Genomic DNA, 13,999 nt, shown 5'->3' on the forward strand with positions numbered 1-13,999 from the left:
TACTTGTAATTGTAATTGAATAATTTTCAATTACTATTACTTTTAATTGTGAATTTTGTTCCTAATATGTAATTACATGTAATTCGTCATTAGTTTCACAAGTAATTGTAATTGGCACAACTTTAATTACAGTTACTTTTTATTGGTTATTTACAATTAGGCTATCTGATGGAGATAAAGAGAACAGATAATGAACCAGTATCCCTTACAACATTAGAACTGCCCAGGTCCAGTGTTGTATCTCAGATTTGGAAGGTCTTGTTTATTTTCACGGTTTATAGGCCAGAAATTATTAATATATGCTGAACAAAACAAAAACATTTTGCTTCGCTTTCAATGTAAAGAATTGTTAAAACAAATCTATCCAAAATGAATGCCCTCTTATCAAATTTCCAAGGACTCTTTTCCCAGATCCGAGAAAATGTTATGCATAATATGAATCATCCCCTCAGCTATAATATATAGATGATGTGAACTTTAAATAATGTTCTATAAACCAGTTAAATCATTTACGTTTCAATCGAATTATTTCAATCTTTATTTTTAGAATTTTACACAAACAATTACGGATATTCTTGTTATTATCTCGGTAATTGATTGTAAGTAGTAATAGTTTAAATTGTTTAACACACGACCACAAAGCATTAATTATTATTAAAAAAAATTAAAACATACAAGTTAGAAACAATGGACTTAAGTGTTAAATACGCGCTTAAAAATTCAATGGCAATTACTCAGTTTCAAAACAAAAGTTGACATAAGTAATAAAAAGGCAATTGTTTGTCAGTTGGTCAGTCGGTCTAAAAGTTTGCTTATGCCTTTTAATATAAATACATATAAATTTTTTAAATTTTCACTTTGAACAATAATTTTTATACGAAAATTTCTATTTTTTAGAATGAAAATATTTCATAACGATAGATTCGTTGTTGCTGTAGAATTTTTTTGTTTAGAATACAAGTAGAATTGAATGAAATTCACATTCTTATCTAAAGTTATCAGTACGAGTTGCGCTTTCGTTGGTAGAGGACGTTTTTAAACATCGAGTACAGCGACGCAAGCGAGTTATTGTTATTCGAAAAACGAAAAAAAAAAAATTGAAAAATAAAATAACAATTAACGAAAACCAGAAAAAAATATATATTCTAGGCTTAAAATTGTTCTTTGCATTGTGTCACGTTGTCGTTGTTGTTATCATTTATTTTATTTAATTATTATTGATGTTGTTGTTGCTATTTTTGTGTACATTCAGATAATAGCCCCAAGACTTGCAGGTGATAACAAATTTTTTTTAAAACACATATTGTTCGTTTATTTTTTTTATTTCAGAGGTTTTTCACCTCCGAAAAACAATAATAAAAAAATATTTAAAAACAACATTATGTAAACTGTAATTAAACCAAAAGTAGCAGCTAAAACAACAATAACTACAGCAACGATAACAACGATTATAAAATATAAATTTATTTTAAAAAAATCATTAACGTTTTCGCTCTCTTTATTTAAACCTTTTTAAGCATTTTAAACGTTAACTATTATTGGTATCAGACATCTAATGTGGCTAATAAAAAAAACAAAAAAATCCCTAAAATGTGCGCGAAATAATATTTAACCAAATCGTCAAAATTAAATAAAATAAAATGTGAATTCCAAACACATAACGTGTATTTTGTTTGTTATTTTCCAACGTGAGTTTTATTTAATTTTTTCATTTTATAATGTGTGTTTGTTACCTTTTCAGCCGCATTCATTAATAAATTAACGGTAGTCAGTTACCAAAAATAAATAAAAAAATAAAATATAAAAAATAAGCAACACTTGCTTCATGTTTTTTTTTTATTGAATGGTGGGCAATCATTTAAGCAAAAAAATGAACAGCATGCAAAAATTAAAATTAAAAAAAATACTTGAAAAAATTCTCATAAAAACTATTTACACACATGGTATTTAAGTCTAAAACGTTTCCGTCAAACATTTGTTGTTGTTTTAGTTTATTTCTTCATTAACAACAAAAACAACAACACACCTCAAAAAAAAAGAAAAAAAAAAAAACGAAGAAGAAACAATATAATCGCATTAAGTTTAAATCGACACTTGCTACAACAGGTAAACACAATTTATGCCAGACAGTTATAAGTAAATTTATAGCACAATTTGGCAAAGAGAAACTATGAAAAGGATCGAGTCTGAAAATAAAATATTATTGAAATATAAAATATTGTATTGGACTATAGTAAAATTAACAATCCCATGAATACGTTAAGTTTAATCTAAATCAACTTACAATTGTATAGAAAAATATTCTTGAATGAATTTTCACATACATTAGGAATTGGATCTAATTGGCCTATTAGCTGTTCAGTCTGGGTTTTGAAAAAGGTTCAACGCTTGTCTTTTGATCCAAAAAGGTTTTTGTATTAGGTTTTCTTGCCACTCACCAGTCTTAGTTTTTTCCTTAGTACTGTTTCGTAGGCAGTTCTCTTAACATTTGTTAAGAAACTTATTTGGGTCAGTTCTTAATTTAAACTTAGCTTATGGGTGAAGTCATAATGCTGTTAAATGTAATAAGGGTTGCGGAAAGAAATATTAGATATTAAACACACCTTTGGACAAATTGGTTTCAAATCTACACAAGTACTTAAAAAAATCTACCTTGAGTTTCCTCATCATTATATTATTGCAAACCGGTCGAAAAGATGTACAACCCCTCCAATCTCTAGGTATATCCTTGAAATGACTTTATAAAGATCGAACTAGATTCTCTTACAACTGAAACTAGTAGAAAATGTTAAAGAGTTTCGGACTTTGTATTGGAGAGGTCGATTTGAAGTGCTCGTGTTGGTTTAAAAGCAAACTCGCGGAAATTTAATGTTAATAATTCTTGGTAGCTTTGAAATTGTTGCCGAGACAGAGCATGTATACCTAGTGTGTTGGATGTTTTTCCAATGAGTGTGTCGGGTAAATGAGAAGTGTTGAATAGTTGTAGATGTAGATACCTTATACAATTGATAACATTGAATTCTATCTTGTATGATTAGGGTTTATACTCTAAACAAAAGTGATGTTTTTATATCTCGGAATTTAAACTACGGGGGAGCAATGTTCGGAAAATAGATAGCTATAGTACTTGAACATAGTGCTTGGTCATGGAACGGTAGAACCATGTACAAAAATTGCCACCGATGGTGAGTTGTCTTATAAACTCACTCTGTAGATGCAAAAGACCGCAGCGAAATAAGGTCTTCAAGACAGGTGTTCACATAAAGCACTTCGAATTCTTATCTCTGTATTTAAGAATGCCAATGGAATAATGGAAACAGGTATAATTGTATATTTTTATTGATTCTAGATCGAATCGTAAATTTCTGTTTGATTTTAAATGGTTAACGGACTTATTGTTTTAATTTTCTAGATGGGAAATTTGTACTATTTTCAACCACAAACATTTTGAGAAAAATTCATTCTGGTCTTTATCGTACTTTCAAAAGACTGAAAGTCGTAATCTTAAAATTTAGAATTTAAAAAGGAACCAAAATACAATTATGGCTCTAGAAAAACTTACATTTTAAAGTAATGAGTTTAAATGCTAATAAAATCTCATTTCACTACTTCACCTTTAGCATTTTAAATCATTAATTTAACACAGTGATGTCATTGAAGGATAGTACTTCTACGCTCGCTTACAAGTAAGGAATTAAAGAAGTATATTTTGTTTACAAAGAAGTTGTTGAGTAAGTTGTTTTATTTTAATAATAAAAAGGAGCCTGTACCACTGCTTAGCTATTTTATTGGGGGTCAAATAATGGTTTTCAGATACAAAGTTAATGTAGTTTTCTTTTTTATAAAACACAATTCTTAAAACGCAAATAAATAAAATTTGCAAACAAAATGACGAAATAAATATAAAGTATTTCTATTCAGATTAAAAGAAAGTCATTACTCTAGTACTTCAAAGTAATGCAGACGTCAATTAAATAGTAATTAAAAAGTAAGGGGTTATGGAAGTACAACCCATTAGCAGGTTTTTGCTAGGAGGTCTACAAAAATGTGTTTATCTAGTGAAATATTACTTTTATTTAACAACGTAATTAATATCATTACTATAAAATTGCACATAACTGTCTGTTTGGTATTGAATATTCTCCAACAAATGTCACTCACAAAAAAGCACCTGTTTGTCTTTTCTTTAAACTCTTCACATAGACAGACTTTGGCAAACACACTAACACCGATTCTTCTTCATGTTTCTTAGTCTTTTTACCTTCTCACATTTTTGTTTGACACACTCAGCGTCTAATAATAACAATAGCTAGATACAATAACAACAACAAATATAAACAAAATCATTCATAAAATTCCAATAAACAAGCTTTTTTTGCTTTTGTTATTCGATGGATGATTTACTTTTGACTCTAATTCTTCCGGTGGTATTCTTCTCTTCTCATCTTCTAAAAATGTTTCAATAAATCAATACTTGTTGTAGTTGTTTTGTTGGTATCTTTTTCAAATGTTGTCGGCTTTTGTTCTAAGCGAGATTAAAGATTAAACAGTTAAAATCACAAATAATCTGTTCATTGAATTGGAACAAAACAATAAGTCTTGCGATTTTGAGTTGTATATATGTATGTATTTATTGGCAAAATGAAATGATTAGTTATTTTTTTATTGTTGCTGTCGTCATTACTATTTGTAATTACCAGTCATTAGTTTTAACCAGTAATTTAAAATAGATCCCCATACAAGCATATCGAGATACACATATACAAGTATTTGTAACTCGTTGTGTATGAGTAAAAAAAATTCATCTAAATGTGTGCAATAGTTTAGTATTTATTAGTTTTGTATTGAAACATTTGTTTCTAAATATTTTTTTGTGCGGCGAGTATGTCTATCTGTGTGTCTATTTCAAAATAAATAAACAATCTGCTATTAGAGTCAGCCAGCGTTACCGGCGAAATAACAATCCAAACGGTCTCTGACTTTGGCTCTGTCTACGCTTTTTTTGTTGATGTGTATGTCTGTCTGTCTATCGGTTGTTTCTATAGGGGAAGAAGATTAACAATTCACAGCACGTAATGTAAACAAAACTACTACAAACATACTTAAATATTTATTTAAATTTCTCAATTGTTTTCTGTTTTTGTGTTTAATTTTTTTTGTTGTGTGATAGAGAGAGAGAGAGAATACTACCACTTAGTAACCACTTTATAGGCTCTCAATAACGTAAGCATTTACGTCATTTATACCGTAAAAGTAATGTAAAATTATATTAGCGGAAATTACATTCGAATGTTAATATGAAGTTAAAAATAAAAAGTAATATATGTTGCCTATCTTTTAGGGGTGTTGTGGCGAAGTTATTAGAAACATATTGGATTAAATTATAAACATTTTAAGTATGTAGGTAGTAATGTTTATACATATTACCGTTGTTTTAATTTGTAATGATTTTTAGTAATAGTACATATTACAATTGGAAATGTCAATTAGACTAGACATTTTCAATAGTTGGATTTTTATGATTTTTTATGAACAGTCAAGTAGAGTGGAAGAGATTGTGTTTTAATCTTAATAGCAAAATATTCGCCCCATACGCGGTTGTTGTCTACTTTCTGAGACGTCCGTCCGTAAGATCATTCCGCATACATAGCTGGGCGCCTTCCACTTCTAGCTATTTTGAGGTGGATGGCTCAAAGCCATTGATCGGGGATTACTTGGTCATATACTGAAAGTAGTTAGCTGCTTAGACTTTTCACAAAGGAATATTCCGGGCTACTCCCAAGTGATCCCCATCCATACATCAGAGTTCTTGCTTTAATGTCACTAATTTCGGCGACAAGGGAGAACAAAAAATAGAACATTTGCGAGATCGTCTAAACTATCAGAAAATTGTTTTAATGTCGTATAATCAGCCTTAGCTTAGCAACTCATTATAATATGAATATCGGTTTGTAGTTCTTTTGGACTTTTAACATATCTGTCAAGAGGACTGAGGAGATTTTTAACCAATAACTATTGTATTAGTTGTTTCAGTACATTTCTTTAAAATTTAGTCAATGAACGGTATCATGTTATCTAGGGGGTAATATCACAAAAGGTGTTCACATTGTCACAATATCATGATCTTTAATATTATTCCTTCATTGTGAATACTGTGATCTAAGACATTTATAAGGAACTTCAAACAAATTCGATTAGATTTCTTTGTGCCATATTTTGGGGTCAGAACATTACAACTTCTTCTTCGTCCAAACTACTTATAATTAAATATGCGGGTTTACCTTACTACAAGAAGTGTTATCAAATTTCAAGAAATAATCGGAAGAAAAGAAAAGATTTGATATTGAAAAACATGGCGGACAAGGTTCCTCTTAAAGACTATATGCTGCGATTTGAGATAATACTTCGTGCTGCTACAGGGCTATGCAGAATTGGGTGTGGATTATATGATAATACAAATTTTTACCATTCCTGTGAAAGTTAAAATTTTTATAAATAACAAAATATCGTTAACCCTATTATGGTTTGAGAGACTAAATGACCCATTAAATTAACGGTTAAATTTTATTCGAAACTTCAATACATTTCTTCTTTACTTTTTTGACTGGGGAATATAAATAAAAATCTAATAAAAACCAAAATATTTTTTACCTATCCTAACCAGGTTCATACGTAATTAAGAATTATGCAAATATGCTGCATTAATCTGTCATTTCTAAATGTTCAAAATAATAATAAAAATAAAATAAATATTAATATACAACTCATTTATTACTCATTGTTAATTCTATTGAAATGTCTTTTTAAATCAATTCTTTGAATACTTAATAAGTTAGTGATTAAATTTATAAAATTGTCAATTAAAAGTAAAAAATATTTATAAGATGTTTGAGTCTTCCCTTAAAAACATATTAAAATATTAAAATATAAGCTATGAATCACAGAGTTAAGACAAAGAGCCATTTAAATATTAGAAAATAATGTTTAATTCAATTACAGAAGAGAAATACAAAACTATAGGAAATGAATTGCCTTAATGTCTCTTAACATTTTGAATAAAAATATAAAAATCTACTCTATTTAAAATGTTAAATAAACAAACAAAAACTTAATCATTAATGAATGAATAACATACAAATGTAAAGCAAAAGATGACAGAACTACTTTAGAATAATTTATTCAATATTTATTTAACACTATTTAACTTAATTTTTTAACTCTAAATTTCAGCTAAAATAAACGAAGCAATTTTATTTTGGAGACAAGCCAACGAAAATCAAATTCAACAATTGTTAAAAAAAAGAATAAAACAAATATTCTTTTTTTCTACTTAACTAATCAAACAAAATGAACATTTAAACAAAAAGTTATTAAATGACTTCAAAATTGAACAACTTAATGAACCAAAACTGTTGACTGCTCTGCAAGCCGTTTTATGCCAATTAAAAAGCCAAATAAATCAAAATTCTTTTTGAGATAATTTCAAATTGGAAGAGCGGAACTCAAAAAATAGTGAAATAAAACTTTCACAAAATACAGAGAAATAATCATGAATTTGCAGTGAATTCTAGAACCAAGGCTTTACTGGAAAAATAAAAAAAGAAAACACAACAAAGGTACTGGACAGCTGATCGTGGCTCAGTTGTTAAGTGTTTTTTTTTTAATTATTTGACTGGCTCCAGGCAACACTTGTGGGAAAATATTAAATACAAAACCAACAAGAAATTCGGGTCTCAACCCGAACATCAAACAAACTGGCGGACAAAGAGGGAAACTTTTCATTTGCCGCAGCACCATCAACATCAGGGGCCTACGGTGGCAGCTGCCCGCAACTTAACAAACGCAGACGTATCTATGCCTCGACTGGTAGTGCCGCCAACATTATGATGGATCGTGAAAGCCTTAGCGAATGGGCTAAGGATAAACCATTAAGCATATTACAATTGGATCCAGCCGATCGTGCTGTATTGCGTATAGCAGGTAAGTTGTTTTATATTTTTTATAATATTTTTTACACAACATTTAACGCTGGATTCCTTTGCAATTACATACTATAAAAATGACGTAATTTGTTTGTTTGTTTGTAAATACATATCCATTAATAAATATAAATCTTTGTGTTAAATGCAAATTTGTTAACGTTGCAAGTAGAGTTTTTAACTCTAGAATTCCCAGTTTCTAAAGAAAAATCCCAGCATGAGAAAATCAATTTTGTTTATTTAAAAATACTCTTTAAAAAATCCCTGAAAACCCCTAATTGACAGAAAGTCTCTCAAGTTAAACTAATAAACTGCTTGGCTATGACATGCAGTGGTTTGGTTGGAAATACAATTTAATTTACTGTCAGATCAACTCTTGAAGTTGTATTTAATTAATTGTTATTTTTGTAAATTGTAATTATTTAACGTTTCTTTATTTTTATCAATTAGCTTTATTATATCGCCACTTTAATAATAAAAATTATTGGTATGCTTGAAGATTTTTTTTATAAAATTGCTGCTGCTTCACATTGCAAATTAAAATGTCATAATTATGCATGTTTTATGAGAAATTTCAATTAAATCTCAATTCCTTATACAGACATGCAGACAAAATTTTGTAGGGCAAAGTGATTTATAACATTGACATAAAACATTTAAAATTCCCCAGTGGAGTGTGTGTTACTTTTTTTTAACAAAAAATTTTATTTTTTACATTATTATTCTGTATAATAAATTATGATTAAATCAGAACATGAACAATAACGTGTGATGGTTGTATCGAAGTGGCTGCTGTAAGTAGGTAGAAGGTGTATCATTTACCTCCTACAATTTCTAATTTTATGTCATACATTTTTTTCAGACAATTTCAATTCAAATGTTCTAATTTTTTTAGATAATTTGTAATTACAAATACGAAATGTAGCATGCAATGCCGCTTAAATTTCCTCTAATTGAAATGAATAAATTTTCAAACTTGTGACTTCATGCTAAAAATGTTTTGCTATTGTTTTGCAATTTGTATTGTAGATAAATTACATATGTTCAATTCACAATCAAGTTGTATATTGTATCTACTAAAGTGTAGTAACAGTGATTGTGAACAGATTTTTGTAGCAAGTCATAAGTTTATGTTCACAATAAAAAAAAAAACAATCAAAACAAACAATGTCAAAAGTAAAAAAACAAATAATATTAAACTAATTAAACGAGCAAAATAAACCAAATTAATTTCTTTTTATTAAAAAATTCTATTATTTTTATTATTCCACATTTTAAACTAATAAATAAACAGTTTTTAATAAAATTTTATTTTCGTTTTGGTAAACAGCTGTTTGTTAGTAATTTCTGTGTTACCACTTTATCGTTTTTTATGCCAAAATCGATTGAATTGTTTATTTATATGCTGAAATAAACAATTGACAACACTGAATTTTCTTACGACATTCGAAAAACATATGAAAAATTGTCGAAAGAGTTGTACAGAACTTTTGCGTAGAAAATACCAACAACATTGTTATGACTATTGTAGCAGCTGCTGACATACAACGCATACAACGCTACAACATCGATTGTGAATTGAACAATAGTTTTTCTTATTTATTATTATATTTTTGCATTTATTTATAAATATAATATGAGGGCATAGTAAAACAACTACGAGCATTATATTTGACTATGCCGACTCATATATACCCTTAACCATGATTTTATTTCCGTTTCTAGATTCAATATTATAGAAATTTGAAAAATAGTGCCAAAAATCTCCCTTTTTATAGGTTACCACTTACTCCAGGCAGTACATGCTTAATATCTATATTTGGAGTTATGTCCATATGTACCTACTATTGTAAATAAAATATTTTTCTGGTCCAAAAGGTCCATTTGTATTGCCTTTAAGATATTTTCAGGGAGATAAGGAAAGAACATAGATATTCCAGAAGTAACTGATATCAGAGAGCCGAAAGGTTCAAACACATACAATATATTACGACAAACTGCAGCTAACAACTACGCAATGTAAAAAAGTGATGGCAAATCTTTGCGTTGATAAAGTATGAACAAATATTTAAATATGTGTTTAATAATATAAAAAAGTATTCAATAAAAAATATTTAATATAAAAAATATTTAATTTTCAGACATACACAATCACAAATAAAAATTTTTTCTTTCTCTTCTTTTTCGTACAACTTTTGTACCTCGTGCACAAGTTAAACGTTTTGATTATGACCGCCCTCATTTAAATACATACAGAAAACATGAGCTAGCAGACGCAGTTTGTTGTAAAGTATGCTTTTTGGACCTTAAGTGCAATCTACTGAAAATTGGTCTATGTCTAGAACATTTATGTCCCGCAACACTTTGCCAACTAAGGGTTAATATTGAATAACTCGGCATATCATTATAGACGCTCGAGATTCTTAGACTAGTTTTGATGTGGAGTATACAGCGATAAATTATTAAATAGGAGCTTGATTATTATAAGATTTTCTATTAAAAAGCATCAGAAACGTTTTCGCGTGTCTTACTAATTGAAATTCAATCGATCTAGAGGCTGTTCGTATTTATAAATAAGTTGGACTACTTGTGATCGTTCGGTAAAACATACACTTTGAAAAATGTAAACAATATAAATTCTCATTTCAACTTATAGTCTGAGTATTATAGGTTAAATCTTCTCTATATATACAAATGATTGTGTGTTTGTATGTTTGTTCGGATTTTATAAACTTCTAATCGACTGCACCGATTTTTCTGCAATTTTCATAGTGTCTTCCTGTATGCGTAAAAGGAACTATAAGCTACCTTTCAGTTTTAAATTTAAAGTGAGTGCCCTCAAAAATAATATTAAAATTTGCATATATCAGTTATCAAATTTTGTATGGACAACTTTAACATCCATAACAAAATATTTGTGAATAAATTGGGCGGAATGGCTACAGTGAGCGTGGTACATTGCATAAAAGGGACATTGTGTGGCCCATTGCATAAGAGTCAAGAACCACTTTATTGTCAATGTGAACATTTAAGGCCAAAAGTGGGTACGGGGCGTGGCACCCCCATATGAAATAAATACAAAAATTCGCTTATCTGGGACACTTATTTGCATATAGAATATTAAAATTTCTGACGAAGAACTTTAACATTTTTTGTAAAAAATTTAAATACTAGCAAAAAATGGTCGTGGAATCTCCCATATGAATTAAATACAAAAATTTGTATATCTGAGAAATTAAAAATATTCAAATGAATAACTTTAACATTCATGTGAATATTACATTTTCAAAATCGTAGAGTAGGTAGCAAAGCAACCTGGGTATAGATAGTAGTTTATTAAAAGGTCTTGAATATTATTAATCATTTCTTTTGAATTCACCTATATCGTTCATGGATTAAAATAGAGTTTTGCGGTTATAAAATAATGCAATTTGATACCTATAATAGATTTACTAAATCAGTTTTTATTAAATTGTGAAATTGAGAAGTTGGACGGACCCGCAGAATTATTGCTACTAAATTATACGAATGTTCAATTGTTTTCTTAAATATTCTATATGAGCTCGTATAAAGTATTAAAGGAATTTGTGGTATATAGTAAGTATTTTAGGCGATTTAAAAAGATAATTTTTTTATTTTATAAAAACTGGGAGTGACATTTATCAATTTCAATATTATTAAAGATCAAAGGGCATATAAATATTTAATTGCAGTAATAGTAAAAAACTTTATTAGTTTAAAAATTAAGCAAATTATAAAAATTTAATTAGCCCTGCACCAGTTTTTTTTGTAAATAAATTTTGCACCCACAGTCTGGCTGACAATATGTGTTTTTAAGAAAACACTAGATACTTTAAGCAAAAATGTACTTCAATAGTTTAACGCCTGCACAAACTAGTTTTAAAAGTTTTCTTTCTCCTCTGAAACAAATAAACAACCAGAAGACATTGAATATAAATATAATTGTTTTTTTTTTTGCAACATTCATTGTTTCAATGAAATATTTAATTTGTATTTATTATAATTAAATACATACTTTTTTTCAATTATTTTACACAAACAATTGTTACACTTTTTAACGTTTAGAAATTGACCATGATAAATTGTAAATGGATGACTGAATCTTAAAAATAAAATCAATAGTTCAAAAGTATTTTTTTTTGTCGATCAATTTCTAATAAGTTATTCAAATCAAACTAAAGTTTTAAATTTGATTTGTTGCATTTGTTATTCATTCATAACTATATTTAAGTATTTTGATCTGTTTTTAACACCAACATTAATGTTTTTATTCCAATTCTACTTTAACTCTATAGACTATTCAGGGTTTTATTTTTTTATTTGTTTATTATCTTTTGAAATTATATTATAAAAAAAAACATTAAATTATTTAAATATTTGCTGCTGATTTAACATGCAATCGATTCATTCAACACCTTATACAGAAATGGAATTAGAAATACTGTTGCTGTTGTTGTGTGATGTAAATGTTTATTTAAGAAAAAAAAATGTTGTTTAAACCGCCCACTGTAATTTACCAAATAATCATCATTCCATATTCAGTCATCATTTTGTTAATGACGCTGTGTTTTCTGTTTTTTTTAATTGCTTTTTTTGTTAAAATATTTATCACTTTAATTATTATATGACCCTTAGAGTTTAAGGATAGTTAGTGCATTTTAACTTAAGCATTCTTGACTTTACTTTTATTTATATTTTGCTCATAAAACGTCATCATTGATTGTTTAGAAAAATTCATGTGGGTTGTTTGATTGCGAAACATTTTTGTTTGTTTCTTTCAATCAATTTTTCTATTTATTGTCAAAAAGTTTTAATCATTCATAACTTGTCTCGTATTAGTTATATGCTCATTACCTAAAAAGTTTTTGTTTTTTTTTTTATTTAAAATTTTTAATGTGGGCAGTACTGGATTTTTTGTTTTGTATCTTAAAGAGTTAAAAATATTATTAAAACATATATATGACGACTAGAGTTTATATGTTTATCAATGAATTTCTTTTCACACCTTTTTTAGCATTAGAAATCTTATTAAATTCTTTTATTTTTGGTTTTTGTATTGGATTTTTTTTTGAAATTGACTTAAATCTTTAGTGGTTTTGTTGATTTTAATTTTGTTTGAAATTTTTCAATTCGTACGCCTTTTATGGCCTTAATATTAAAATTTATGATCCGCCTGTTGGCATCAAAAATATATTTATTATTTTTGTCAAATTGATAAGATCATCAAAACAAATTTAACTTTTTGTTTGAAATTCTATAAAAGACGTTTTAACTGTTACATTTTTCAGCAGATTAATTAGCTAAAGTAATAAAAATATTTACTAGAATAATGCCATTTAAAAGAAATTTTTAGTCTTGAAAATGTCTGGATCACATTGACCAAATTTGAGATTATTCGGCTAAAACGAATTTAAATATTAGCACTTACTCAAAGATAAACAAATAAATTATACTAGAGTATAACTTTTGTACCTCTAGGGCTAGATAAACACTATGGGCTGTTTTCTTCAGATCAGATCGCATTGTATGAAGTTTTATATAGTATGGATAAACGGAGAGTTTCTCTTGACTCAAGCATTGATTGGCCTGACATTGAGTGTTTAACAATAAACCCAATTCACACTAAAGGTAAAATTACACACCACGTATTGAACGCGTTATATCCTTCTGTCAAAAAGTGTTGAAATAGTGCATTTTCTTTTAACAAGTTACATACAGTAGTTTGTAACGCATTTGCCGCGAAAAGTTCAGCAACTTTCGACTTTTGACGCGTCGGCAGCTAATCAGGGTTGTATTTTGTATAAATTTTGGATTTTTCAACAGTAATAGTGTTAAAAAAAGATCAAAATTACGCGTGGCGTGTAATTTGCAGCTTTTAAAGCGCGAAAAGTTTGAAAAGCGTAAAACGCGTTGCCGCCTCAAGGCGTATTGTGTATTTCCACCTTTACAAACAAACTGAAGATTATGTTTGATGAATGATTCTTCGATCCCTTACGGCC

At 28.2% G+C, this 13,999-nt stretch overlaps 1 protein-coding gene across 10 annotated transcripts in view; it reads left to right on the forward strand.

The window, feature by feature from the left end:
• Nucleotides 1-13,999, forward strand: part of LOC111681517 (microtubule-actin cross-linking factor 1) — a 133,010-nt gene that overhangs the window by 12,230 nt on the left and 106,781 nt on the right. For all 10 annotated transcript variants that reach the window (XM_046954554.1, XM_046954555.1, XM_046954556.1 and 7 more), the window contains exon 2: nucleotides 7,231-7,980. In XM_046954554.1, the coding sequence (XP_046810510.1) occupies nucleotides 7,884-7,980 (97 nt within the window). In that variant the 5' untranslated portion in view covers nucleotides 7,231-7,883. The remainder of the gene's footprint in view (nucleotides 1-7,230; nucleotides 7,981-13,999) is intronic.

Source organism: Lucilia cuprina, chromosome 6 (assembly GCF_022045245.1).
Source record: "Lucilia cuprina isolate Lc7/37 chromosome 6, ASM2204524v1, whole genome shotgun sequence".
NCBI lineage: Eukaryota > Metazoa > Arthropoda > Insecta > Diptera > Calliphoridae > Lucilia > Lucilia cuprina.